Source organism: Lineus longissimus, chromosome 16 (genome assembly GCF_910592395.1).
Source record: "Lineus longissimus chromosome 16, tnLinLong1.2, whole genome shotgun sequence".
NCBI classification, from domain to species: domain Eukaryota; kingdom Metazoa; phylum Nemertea; class Pilidiophora; order Heteronemertea; family Lineidae; genus Lineus; species Lineus longissimus.
The window spans coordinates 6,577,695-6,591,349 of record NC_088323.1 but is presented as its reverse complement, the minus strand read 5'-3'; the positions used below and the strand labels follow the sequence as shown (position 1 = coordinate 6,591,349).

Sequence of the window (13,655 nt, the reverse complement as noted above, 5' to 3'; positions counted from 1 at the left end):
CTTTAAAACCAACTTTGTTCTACAAACAAATTCTCAAGTTGGCCACCTCTATAAAAGTTAGAATGCTCGACGTTTGTTTGGTTTTGACTGATAACGTAACAATAACCACGATGTCACTGCAAGCATCTAGTGACAGTGTCTGAATTTTGAATAATAACAGTCATGAAGTTTGTTTCATTAGTAGATATAATATAATCAACCAGGACTAAGTGTCATGCTAACCCTGTAGACTGCAAAATCGTCTTTTGTGTCCCTTGTTCGTGTGTCCCTTGTTCCTGTGTCCCTTGTCCTTGTGGCCCTTGTACAATGTTGGCTCGGGCTGCCTAAAAGAATCATATTTTTTGTTGAGGGGTTTATCTAATTTCTGAGTGTTTCTACTGCATGCTGCATTCACACGGATTTAAAACAGTTTTCCAGAGAGCACTCTCCGGAATACGAATTTGCTACACCAGTTTTGAAACGGCTGCACCACACTTGGCCTAATGCGCATGCAATTCGATTTGAAAAGTGCAACTCTTGCCATGTATTGTAGTAGTGTGTGTTTCGCGGATGAATGTCCCTGCCCTTTGTTGTAATTAGAAGATAATCTAGACAGGAACAAGCTAGTGTGCATGCCCCCTGCCAATAGACGTTTTAATACGTATCAACACCCACACTACAAGTTTCAATGAGAATCAGTCAATGCATTTTCAATAAAGCACATTCAATTGTTCTGGAACCAAACTGGTTGAAGCACTTTCAAAACAGTATGAACAGAATTGAGTATAGCACCTCAATACATATAAAAGTTGAAATTGTATGACAGATTGATACCTTCTTCTGAGTTATTTTAACATCTTTGTAATGTTTCTTTTAATCCAGATGTAATTGACGACTAAGTGATGCTTACCCTGTATGGCTCCAACATTGGCAGCTACATATTCCTGGGGTCCATCCAGTGTCTTCTTGGCTCTCAAGCTGGAGGTCGGCTCTCCTTCTTCATCGCCGTCTTGTCGATTTCAGCGGGTATATATGTTAGCTTTGTGAGGCACAAGGAGGTTGAGAACACTGTTGTTATTCAAAGAACCCAATGTCTTCGTCATTAGTACTAAACTGATTTAGCACAAGTCCCACACGGACACGCCTGACATTTCGTCCGACGAAATTCCGCAGGTTAACAACAGGCCTCTAACCCCAGTCATTCCATCCCCCTCGAGATCAGGTAGGGGATCGCTGGCCAGCTATTGCTTACTATTGTTAACAGTCGTAAGACTTATCCCGCCAACACTCTAAAACAAGGGGACCAATTGAATGACTAGCGACACGCAACCGTTAATTGCCCCCATCAATCAACCACAATGACTCAAGGGGAACACGTACTTTGAACCTAAGTCCATGTCATCACCGTCGAAACTTAGATGAGGACCGCAGAACAAAGTGGCAAGCATGCCTGGGACCCAGCCACCGCGCTTTGGACATGAGATGAGATAGACTCAAGTCGCCAGTCACGATAACCAAATACACCAAGCGTATAGCTTGAATCGAACCCGATTTATCATCGTCATTGGTCACCTGGCCTGGCCTGGACAACTGAAAGCTGAAGAGGTTAAAATAGATGATAAGCAGGAACCAAAAGAATAACAACTATAATAGCTAGATAACTACGATGGCTAGATAACTACGATAACTACTCTAACAACTAGAATAACAACAATAGCTACAAAATTTAGCAAGTCAGTCATCAGACACACTTCCAACTCTCTCACAATGTTCACCATAGTCCCCCCCCCCCCCACATGACCTCCCACACCCTTTTCCTATCCCGTCTCAAACACACACACACACACATCATATACTGTGGTTACGACTTTTGAACATCCTCTCGCATGAATTGCTGATGGAGGCGTCACTGTCAATCTATATAACATGTTCAAAACTTGGTGTACATTGTAGCAGTGGCTTTATTTGTGCATTTTATAAAAAGATATTCTGTGGATAAAAAATGGCAAAATATAGACAAGGTACAGGGTAGTTTTAATTCCTTCATATCTCAGGAATGTGCACATGAAAAGGTCCTTGCAATTGGGATAAAAGTTGGATGTGATTTGTGATATTTTTTAAATTTCAGTATTAGTTTATATACCTCATTGATAAGGCTTGGTCTGTCTTGCTTATTGGTTTGTTATATCTTTCACTAGTCATACTTACAATATTCAATTTTCAGTGCATGGCTTCTATCAGTTTTCACCACATGCTACTGCTTTGAAACCGAAGCACTGAATGCAGGCAAATCCGCCATTAGCATTGTCAGTTCATTCCTTAACTTGCTGGCAGATTGTTGTAACTAAGAGTGGCACATTTGGGGACTGACTTTTCACTTGTGGCCTTCAATAGCATTGTTTTACTATTTTATTCTAATAACGGTAAAAAAGATTTGACAGTGGCAACTCAATCAACAATTTGGGCAAGTTGTTACTTGATGCATACCCTTCATCCGATCATCTTGCGATTCATCCAAAAATCTTCGGTTGCAATTGCGGACAAGGTTTGTGGCATCTGTAATGATAAATTGGAACAAATGCATAATGCAATATTACAGCAATTCTAGTGTTTCTAGTCATGAAATTACTGCCTAAATATGATGTTGAAATACATCATTTTTAGTAATGAATTACATTTTCTTCATGGAATTGATAGACTTCATTCCTTTTATTTTATACAAAGTTGCCATTCTTACGACTCGTGAGGATTTATGCAATTTTGGGAATTAGGAAGTTGAGATTGGTGTTGGGGAAGGGTTTCGGTTTGGGTTAGTGCCAGGAGGAAGGGTTAAGGTCTGGGTTAGGGTTAGGATTAAGACACAAAAGTGAATATGACTGTCGTAAGAATAGCCAGTGGTTTGTATGTAAAATCAAATGGGACCATCAGAACAACAGCTGCGGCGTTGTACTTATGTTAACAACATGAGCAAAACTCGTGATCACCCCAAAACTCGCAACTAATGAGATGGCATCACCGCTTCAAATATTGCCTCCTGATTTATTGACTTGATTGTACTCTTCAGTTCTTTTGCGCAAAAGCACGCAATCCAACAGTGGCACCTCTCAACCAATCGGAAAGTCAGAATCTTATATACCTACATGTAACCCTTCACCTTGCAAACCATACCAGCGAGAATCTTTTGTTGCAATTGCGGACAAGGTGTGCGTCATCTGTAATGATAAATTGGCATAAATATGTAGTTACAAATTCCTTAAGTTGAGAGCATTTTCTTTCATTTTTAGCTTAGGTGACTTATAGTAGAATAGCTATTCGAGTGGTGTCAGTCCGTTAGTCCCTCCGATGGTGTAAGGGCCTCTATAATAAAAATATTACCCTGAGGACATTCTCACCTCTGGACTGCATGACCTCCAAAAACAGAATCTTGTACGATTTGTGGCGTTTGATAGGATTCTGATGTCCGAAGTTAAAAGGTTCTTGGAGGTAGATTCTTTCTCTGTGTTGAATGATACCTGCATATTGGATCATACAAGCTCAATCAACAGAATTAATTTTTCCCGCCAAAAATAACAAGGGAAAAATACAAAGACAAGTTGCCCTCTTCAAAAATCCATTGGGCCTACAAAAATAAAACACGAATAACATCAGGATTCAGTTAGACAGAAGGTGATATACCCACCTTGTAGAAGATTTGTGCTAAACACAAGTAATTTTGCTATTTCAGATGTTGAAATAAGTCAAAATTCGAGCAAAACCATGTGCTCCTTGCTGGAATGGATGTTCAGCCTGCACTGCACAGTCAAAACCAAGGCAAGCATTGGAAGGTACAGATGTGACAGGTAGTGGTTTTATGTAACACCGTGACCCATACATTCTTTCAAGGTTGGCATAGTCTTTTGTTGCTCCAAATAATCAAACAAAGGTGTCAGATGGCCAAGGGTTAATCCAAGTTGTTAATGTGATTGACTATAAGGAATAAATAAGTGACCAGTTTGATTTGGGTGGGAATGGGGTGTTTATAAACAATAGTGTTGGTAGTTGTAATAGTAAAATATTTTCTATTATATAATTGGGTTTTTTCCTAAAAAAGTTTCTTGCAATCAAAACAAATAGCAAAAAATGGTGAAAATTTCAATGATACTAGCCATTCTTTCACAATTTTCATTGCCAAACTTCTTTTTGAAAGAATCAACAGTCAAAAAAGATTTATTCAACTTTAAAACTAGCACTGATACAAATGTACTCGATTGACAGCCAGTAGTAAGTCATGATGTGGTTCATTTGATTTGTTTGTTTTCAACAAGATATAGCTTTTGTTAATAATACCCATCCTGAGGAGATCAGTTTGTGTGCGGGGCCGGAGAAGCCAACATTATAACCCATGATTCCTAAGGATGAATAATACCATGAACAATTTAGAATAGCATATCAGCGAAACCAAAACTGTGTCGAACACCTGATTTATTTATTCATTTGGAACAAAAGTTAATGTGATCATCTGAGGGATGAATTGATTTTGGAGATAAACCAGAGTTGACTGGTTGAACTCTAGCATGAATCCACCATTCCTCGGATGACTGAAAGAATTTGCGATCACATTGAATGGTTTATCTCCAGTATGAATCCACATCCTTCAGATGACCACATTAACTTGAGTTCACATTGAATGGTTTATCACCAGTATGAATACACATCCCTCACATGATCACCCATTCAATGGTTTATCACCAGTATGAATCCACATCCCTCAGATAACCACATTAACTTGAGTTCAAATTGAATGGTTTATCACCAGTATGAATACACATCCCTCACATGATCACCCATTCAATGGTTTATCACCAGTATGAATCCACACCCCTCAGATGACCACATTAACTTGAGTTCACATTCAATGGTTTATCGCCAGTATGAATCCACATCGGGGGGGGGGGGGCATAACATAAGCTGATTAAAATTCAAAGACTAGATGCAATTATGATCTTAGTGGGTGCCTTCTCAGACATGATATAGTTGTCATGCTTGAGCCACACCCAGCTTTTTTGTTTCCCCGTGTCTCTAAATATCACAAGCCTCTATCATTTGGTCAAGGATATAATGTATTGTTTTCTAAAACAAATCTGCCTTGCGGGGTACCTGTATAATTTGATTCTCATATTTTGATCTAATTATCAGCCACAGACTAGAGGGTTAATCACATTTTCACATACGGGTATTTGCTCTCAGTCACGTGACCAATCTTCCTCATACAGTCCGCCATGATGCATGCGGTTGGTCGCAGCTGTTTAGGGGCGATTAGGGCTTCTAAATCAGCCCTTTTTGCCCAGCGAGCTTCACAATCAGCGCTCAAGACCGTTGCTTCATATCATACATCACGTTTGTATCCACTGTCTACTAAATTATGTCCGTATTTCACCGATTTCGGCGGTGCCGACACGACCCGTTTTGGTGACCTTGCCAAAAAGCGAAAAAGTGAAACATTCCACCCTTTTCCCTTCCAAATAACACCCTAAATACTCAATGCCTAACCCCATCAACTGCTCTATTCTAAAAACAAACGCACTAAGAATGGGTTTTTTGTGTTGTTTGGCCCTGTGTCACTTGTAAAAACGATGCAAAAAGCCCACATTTCTTTGCGTTTTTCGACCGTTTCCACCCGGTCTCCGGCGACGAGGCATTGCGAAGCCGAAGGTCAAGGTCATTACATGCATTATGGTAAATTGAAGCCATGTATTTCTGGCAATCATTCTAGTTGTAATGTTTATGTTAGGGGTAATACATCTGCAAGTTATTTAGCTTACTATCGCCATAGATCTCCTGTTGCCTTGATTTTGTTTTCTTTTGCATTTTGAGTTTGACTCCTGAGATTTGGTTCAACTAAAATTGAGTACAATTACAAAGACAAAAAGTTCATTTGAACTTCATCAAGAACCAATGCCCGATGGCAATGCAGTAAAAGTTATTATCATTGATTTCTATTTCAGGTCGCAACTATGCCGCGGCAGCAGCAGAAGCTGCAGTCAAGAAGGTGACACCCGGACAGGTGGTGGCGGTCATCGGTGCTGTCGTTGACGTCCAGTTTGAGGATGAACTGCCCCCCATTCTATCCGCCTTAGAAGTAGAAAATAGAACACCTAGACTTATCTTGGAAGTCGCACAACATTTAGGTGAGGGTTGGGCTAACATTTTGTTAGACTTGCAAAAATGATGCCAATAGGCGAAGAAGAAAAAAGCAGACAATAATTTCCTTGATAGAAATAATCTCTATGCTATTCACGCGTTTTCTGTTGAGAAAAGAAGCAAGATAAATGAGCTAGGATTGTTTCTGAAGATATTTTTTTGCGTCTCCAATTTTGTCCATCGAAAAATAACATTGAGTTGAAATTCTTCTAAGCTGGATGTGCTCTGTCTGTCTCCTCCAATATTTTCACCATAATCTTGGATGGCGATTAAACAAAGCTAGATAAAATCTCTCCAAACCAGCGAGTGTTTCTTCTATAGATTCGTTTGCGTCTGATGAGAGGACATTATTCAATTTTCAGTTTGATAAGTTAAAGATTTGGATCTTCGGGTTCCCCTCTGAATAATGCGGGATCTTATGTCTTGACTCTTTCTCTCTACAGGTGAAAATACAGTTAGGACAATTGCTATGGATGGTACGGAAGGTCTCGTGCGAGGCCAGAAGTGCCAAGACACCGGCTATCCAATCAGAATTCCCGTAGGACCAGAAACACTTGGTAGAATTATTAACGTAATTGGCGAACCCATTGACGAGAGGGGTCCCGTACCAACCGATAGGAGGGCGTCCATCCACGCTGAAGCTCCAGAGTTTGTTGAGATGAGCGTGCAGCAGGAGATCCTGGCCACTGGTATCAAGGTTGTCGACATGTTGGCCCCATACGCCAAGGGAGGCAAGATCGGTAAGATGTGATTGAAGATGATGGGTGTTCCTCGGATTCTCTGACAATTTACAATGGAATGTCTGTGCCCTACACAGACATTCAAAAGAATCTAGAATTGGCTAGAACTGGGAAGACAACAGTGACACATTTGTTATCCGTTTCAGGTCTCTTCGGTGGGGCTGGTGTCGGCAAGACCGTGTTGATTATGGAACTGATTAACAATGTTGCCAAGGCCCACGGTGGTTACTCCGTGTTTGCTGGTGTTGGTGAGCGTACCCGTGAGGGGAACGATCTCTACCACGAGATGATTGAGGGAGGTGTCATCAACCTCAAGGACGACTCCTCAAAGGTAAGCATTCAGCCAAGTTACTTGTCAGTATTTTATGTGTACCTTTCACACGTGACCTTAAAATATGAGCAAGTTATTTCTAAAGATTGGGGCCATGCGATGTGTTCTTGTGACAAGTGACGTGTACTCCTGGGTAAATTCAAGAAGCTGAACTTTCTCATGCTTGAGTTTAAAAAAAATGAGTTGTACAGTTTTGATCACTTGTCACAGAAGTAGCTTACTGTCACTTCATTTTGAGCTGAATCCCAAAAGTTGAGAAATGCATGTAGTCATTCTTCTACTCTAGTGATGATCAACACAGACCTGTTCTGCCAAATATGTGGAGACAAAGAATGCATCTGAATTGTAAAGGAATGACTCCAGCTAAGTTGCCCTGTGTCATTAACATATTCTCCAATGACTGGGGAATGTCTCGAGACTTTTATTGAACATGTCTGGTCTGTTTCATTGCAGGTGTCGCTTGTGTACGGTCAGATGAACGAACCCCCAGGTGCCCGTGCCCGAGTTGCTCTCACTGGCTTGACCGTTGCCGAATACTTCCGTGATCAGGAAGGACAAGATGTGCTACTTTTCATTGATAACATTTTCAGATTTACTCAGGCTGGCTCAGAGGTAAGATTCAAACGCTTGAAAACTTTGGTTGTGCTGGATGGTTGCCCATTGAAAATGGCCCAGTACTTGTTTTGAAACACTGACAATTTGAAGTGAGTTACCATAAAAAGTTGAGCAAATAAATATAAACTACTTTTAGTCAACTGAAAGTGTATCTTTGAACTTCCATCTTCTACATTGATGATGAACAACACAGACCTGTTCTGCCAATATCCGTGGAGACACAATCTAAGCCTGAAATGTAGAAGTGGAAATGACACTGACAGGGTAATATCCTTGCTGCCTGGAAAATCTAAACAAATTCTCACTCCAGAATTCCTGCTGTTTCAGGTATCTGCTTTGCTGGGACGTATCCCATCTGCTGTGGGTTATCAGCCAACCCTGGCTACCGACATGGGAACTATGCAGGAGAGAATCACCACCACAAGGAAGGGATCCATCACTTCTGTGCAGGTATGGACGCGTTTGCCTCCTCGAGCAAAAAAACTAGTCGAGGCAGAGCCATCGACCTGAATTTTGGTTCTGTTGACTAAGTCACTGTGTATGTGCTCTGTCTGTCTCCTCCAGTATTTTCACCATAATCTTGGACGGCGATTAAACAAAGCGAGATAAAATCTCTCAAAACCAGCGAACGTTCCTTGTCTAGGTTTGTTTGCGTCTGTGAGAAAACATCAAGAGTTTATACCAATATAATATCTGATGAAAATTATAAGCGCAGCTCTGTCTGTCTCCTCCAGTATTTTCACCGTAATCTTGGACGGCGATTAAACAAAGCAAGATAAAATCTCTCAAAACCAGCGAGCATTCCTTGTCTAGGTTTGTTTGCGTCTGTGAGAAAACATCAATACTTTCAATCTACCAATATAATATCTGATGAAAATTATAAGCGCAGCTCTGTCTGTCTCCTCCAGTATTTTCACCGTAATCTTGGACGGCGATTAAACAAAGCAAGATAAAATCTCTCAAAACCAGCGAGCATTCCTTGTCTAGGTTTGTTTGCGTCTGTGAGAAAACATCAATACTTTCAATCTACCAATATAATATCTGATGAAAATTATAAGCGCAGCTCTGTCTGTCTCCTCCAGTATTTTCACCGTAATCTTGGACGGCGATTAAACAAAGCAAGATAAAATCTCTCAAAACCAGCGAGCATTCCTTCTCTAGGTTTGTTTGCGTCTGTGAGAAAACATCAATACTTTCAATCTACCAATATTATTTCTGATGAATATTATAAGCGCCGCTCTGTCTGTCTCCTCCAGTATTTTCACCGTAATCTTGGACGGCGATTAAACAAAGCAAGATAAAATCTCTCAAAACCAGCGAGCATTCCTTCTCTAGGTTTGTTTGCGTCTGTGAGAAAACATCAAGAGTTTATACCAATATTATTTCTGATGAATATTATAAGCGCAGCTCTGTCTGTCTCCTCCAATATTTTCACCATAATCTTGGACGGCGATTAAACAAAGCAAGATAAAATCTCTCAAAACCAGCGAGCATGCCTTCTCTAGGTTTGTTTGCGTCTGTGAGAGGACATCAATACCTTCTACCAATATCATTTCTGATGAACAATTTAAGGGCAGCTCTGTCTGTCTCCTTCAGTATTTTCATCATAATCTTGGACGGCGATTAAACAAAGCAAGATAAAATCTCTCAAAACCAGCGAGCATGCCTTCTCTAGGTTTGTTTGCGTCTGTGAGGGGACATAACTGATTTGAAACTAAACAGTGAAATGGATATTGCGAAATGTTCTATGATGTATTCTCCCTTCTTGCATTGTTGCTGCCATTCATGCTCTCAACTTAACATTTTCTCTCCTTCAGGCCATCTATGTGCCCGCTGATGATTTGACTGATCCCGCCCCGGCCACGACCTTCGCCCATTTGGACGCCACCACTGTGTTGTCCCGTGGTATCGCCGAATTGGGTATCTACCCCGCTGTGGATCCGCTCGATTCAACCTCGCGTATCTTGGACCCCAACGTTGTTGGCGAGGAACATTACATGACTGCTCGAGGAGTGCAGAAAATCCTTCAGGTAATTATCAACAAATGCGTTGTTTGGATTTGGATCCGTTGTCGGGGATTGAACATGTGAACATTATGTTGTTGCCTTTCTCCTCTGGCTTCAAAAAGTTGCATCCAGTTTCTCTACTGACCTATTTCTGTCACAAGGTGAAAATGTTCCTTACGCCGTACTGAAAATTGGGTGACGAAATCTGCTGTGTTCCTTTCCCATCTTGTTCAGTCCAGTGAACTTGGTGATAATAACACAGCTAGATCAACCTCTTCACATTAGAGCAGGCAGTTTGCTTCCCTCAGAACTATCTGTGTCGAGTGATAGAGACATTTCACTTGCAGTCTTTTACAATTTGTGGTATAGACCATGCTGTGTTATTCCCACCCTGTTCCACCTGTGAGCTTGGTGTTTATTCCCTCAGCTAGATCAACCTCTTCACATTAGAGCAGGCAGTTTGCTTCCCTCAGAACTATCTGTGTCGAGTGATAGAGACAAATACAATTTGAATATCATAGGTGTGAAAGTTAATACTCGAAACTATGCTGTATGCTATCTCAAACACCCTGTTCTACCCATGAACTTGTGTGTTTATTCCCTCAGCTAGAGTAAACTCTTCCCGGCATTTGATCAGGAAGTTTGCTTCCCTCAGAACTGTCTGTGTCGAGTGTAGAGACAATTACAATTTTATAACAGAATTTGAAAATATGGGTGTTAGTGTGAAAGTTACAACTCTAAACTATGCTGTATGCTATCTCAAACATCCCGTTCAACCCATGAACTTGTGCGTTTATTCCCTCAGCTAGAATAAACTCTTCCTGTCATTTGATCAGGCAGTTTGCTTCTCTCAGAACTGTCTGTGTCGAGTGTAGAGACAATCATAATTTTATCACAGAATTTGAAAATAAGGGTGTGGAAGTTAAAACTCCAAACTATGCTGTATGCTATCTCAAACATCCTGTTCTACCCATGAACTTGTGTGTTTATTCCCTCAGCTAGAGTAAACTCTTAACCGCATTTGATCAGGCAGTTTGCTTCCCTCAGAACTGTCTGTGTCCAGTGATAGAGACAGTTTGATCGATAATTTAAATGTAATTTCTGGAATTTGGGCGATTATCTGAACTTTGCTGTGTTATTCCCACCCTGTTCCACCTGTGAGCTTGGTGTTTATTCCCTCAGCTAGATCAACCTCTTCACATTAGAGCAGGCAGTTTGCTTCCCTCAGAACTATCTGTGTCGAGTGATAGAGACAAATACAATTTGAATATCATAGGTGTGAAAGTTAATACTCGAAACTATGCTGTATGCTATCTCAAACACCCTGTTCTACCCATGAACTTGTGTGTTTATTCCCTCAGCTAGAGTAAACTCTTCCCGGCATTTGATCAGGAAGTTTGCTTCCCTCAGAACTGTCTGTGTCGAGTGTAGAGACAATTACAATTTGAATATCATAAGTGTAAAAGTTAATACCCCATAATATGCTGTATGCTATCTCAAACATCCCATTTAACCCATGAACTTGTGTGTTTATTCCCTCAGCTAGAGTAAACTCTTCCTGGCATTTGATCAGGCAGTTTGCTTCCCTCAGAACTGTCTGTGTCCAGTGATAGAGACAGTTTGATCGATAATTTAAATGTTAATTCTGGAATTTGGGTGATTATCTGAACTTTGCTGTGTTATTCCCACCCTGTTACACCTGTGAGCTTGGTGTTTATTCCCTCAGCTAAATCAACCTCTTCACATTAGAGCAGGCAGTTTGCTTCCCTCAGAACTATCTGTGTCGAGTGATAGAGACAATTACAATTTGAATATCATAGGTGTGAAAGTTTATACTTGAAACTATGCTGTATGCTATCTCAAACACCCCATTCAACCCATGAACTTGTGTGTTTATTCCCTCAGCTAGAATAAACTCTTCCTTGCATTTGATCAGGCAGTTTGCTTCTCTCAGAACTGTCTGTGTCAAGTGACAGAGACAGTTTAAAAACATTCTTTTCACAAAGTTTCATTTTTATAGGCCAGGTAATTTGAAAACTGACGGATTATTCAAATAGCGGGCAAAATTTGACCCATTTGATTATTATTGAATGAGTGAGAGTGTATTTCCCTGAGGTTTGCTTGAACATGTTACTTATTAACCTGCTCGACACATATCTTTCGTTTGATTCTTCAGGATTACCGCTCGCTGCAAGATATCATTGCCATCTTGGGTATGGACGAGTTGTCTGAGGAAGACAAGCTGACCGTGTCGAGGGCTCGTAAGATCCAGAAGTTCTTATCGCAGCCTTTCCAGGTTGCTGAGGTGTTCACTGGCTCCGCTGGTAAACTTGTCCCGCTCGCCGATACCATCAAGGGTTTCAAGATGATCCTTAACGGTAAGTCGATTTTCAGCAGTCTTGGTAATGCCCGACAGTGTTGAAAGCCTGTAAGATCATGAAGTTCTCAGGACAGCTTTTCCAGGTTGCAGAGCGGATTACTGGCTATATACAACATTCTCAAAGCACTTTACATTCTTTCCCAGTCCCCAGTCTAATTCATAAAACTTTCTACAGAAAACAAGGAGAGCACATACTGCGCCACACTTGGCCAGTTCAGGCCACATGATGCACCACATGGTCACATGGTGCATCAATGGAGACTGAAATCTGGGCATCAAGGGAAACAAGAGATGACAGGTTTAATGGAGACATAGGCCTGGTTGTGTCGCATAGCCATAAAACAGAAAATCAAATGTTGAGAAGAAGAGGCCAGTTCACAAATCCGGTGCTATTCAACTGTGCTGTAAATCCTCTCTGATGTTCTATTTTCTCCTTCCAGGTGAACTTGATCACTTACCTGAGGTCGCCTTCTACATGGTGGGACCAATCGAGGAGGTCGTCGCCAAGGCCGAGCGTCTAGCCGAAGAGCAGAGGATAAGTGACATGAGTTAGGCAATTCATAGGACCTTGTGAACTTGTACAGTTTTTGGGAGTCGTCTCCGACTAGTTTGCAGTTAATTGATGAACGCTGAAGTGTACGTAGTGATAACACTGAATAGATGTGTGGACTTGATTCCAAGTTGGCATTTCCAAATATAACTGAGCGATTCTCTGCTTAGTTTTAGTTGACGAAGCGGTAGTCTGCTTGGTGTTGTCTAGTCCTAGGCCTGGTTGCTCAATCAACATCGACACCAATGCCAACTTCAGTGCCGTGTGCATTCTTACTGGACTTACATCAGAGAAGGTTGTGTCAGTGTTGGTGACTGATGCTGATTGAGAGCCTGGGCCTAGTTCTGGGAATGACTCGGCAAATGCTCGCTTTGTTGTAAGTTCAACCAAGCTCAGCATTGCTACGTTATTTTTGGTTGTATTTATATAATTTCGTGTAAAAATGACGGATACTTGATCAATGTTCGACCGTGGTTAAAATGATCCAATGTCAACGTGTTGCATAGTGAGGTTTCAAACAAAATAATAAGTAAATAACTTTCTTTACACATGTTGTCTTGTTATTTTCTTTTCGGTTCTATTCAAAAGTGGTTCGTTACTGTTCATCTCTCACTGGAGTTGTACGTTTCTCCCAACAGTTGGACATGTTTACTCCGACTGCCCGGTTGTTAATATCAGACACGCAGGAATAGACGGACCTCTTGCTGATCTCAGTGCCATTTTGGGGGGCCAGTAGTGAGAGTTCTTTTTCATATCGTGGTGCTGGGAGTTGAGATAACTCCGGAGCCTTCAATAAGGGCCTACTGAATAGTCCAATTATATCCCAAAGGAATGGAAAGATGGATATAAATTCAAATTAGCTTAGGCGATGGTG

General features: G+C 41.1%; 1 protein-coding gene across 1 annotated transcript; it reads left to right on the top strand.

Moving 5' to 3' along the window:
* The first annotated feature begins 5,214 nt into the window (after nt 1-5,214).
* On the top strand, nt 5,215-13,329 carry LOC135500222 (ATP synthase subunit beta, mitochondrial). The gene is made up of 9 exons (XM_064791522.1): nt 5,215-5,355; nt 5,964-6,146; nt 6,603-6,899; nt 7,046-7,230; nt 7,684-7,842; nt 8,173-8,295; nt 9,663-9,875; nt 12,028-12,229; nt 12,672-13,329. The coding sequence occupies exons 1-9, from the start codon at nt 5,238-5,240 to the stop codon at nt 12,782-12,784; spliced, it is 1,593 nt and encodes a 530-aa protein (XP_064647592.1). The 5' UTR covers nt 5,215-5,237; the 3' UTR covers nt 12,785-13,329.
* The last annotated feature ends 326 nt before the right edge of the window (nt 13,330-13,655 follow it).

What these genes read in the sequence shown, in the direction of transcription:
- LOC135500222 (XM_064791522.1), top strand. Translation starts at nt 5,238, where the DNA reads ATGATGCATGCGGTTGGTCGCAGCTGTTTAGGGGCGATTAGGGCTTCT. An exon ending in TTACTCAGGCTGGCTCAGAG is followed by an intron (nt 7,843 to 8,172) that starts GTAAGATTCAAA and finishes CTGCTGTTTCAG; the next exon opens with GTATCTGCTTTGCTGGGACG. An exon ending in TTTCAAGATGATCCTTAACG is followed by an intron (nt 12,230 to 12,671) that starts GTAAGTCGATTT and finishes TTCTCCTTCCAG; the next exon opens with GTGAACTTGATCACTTACCT.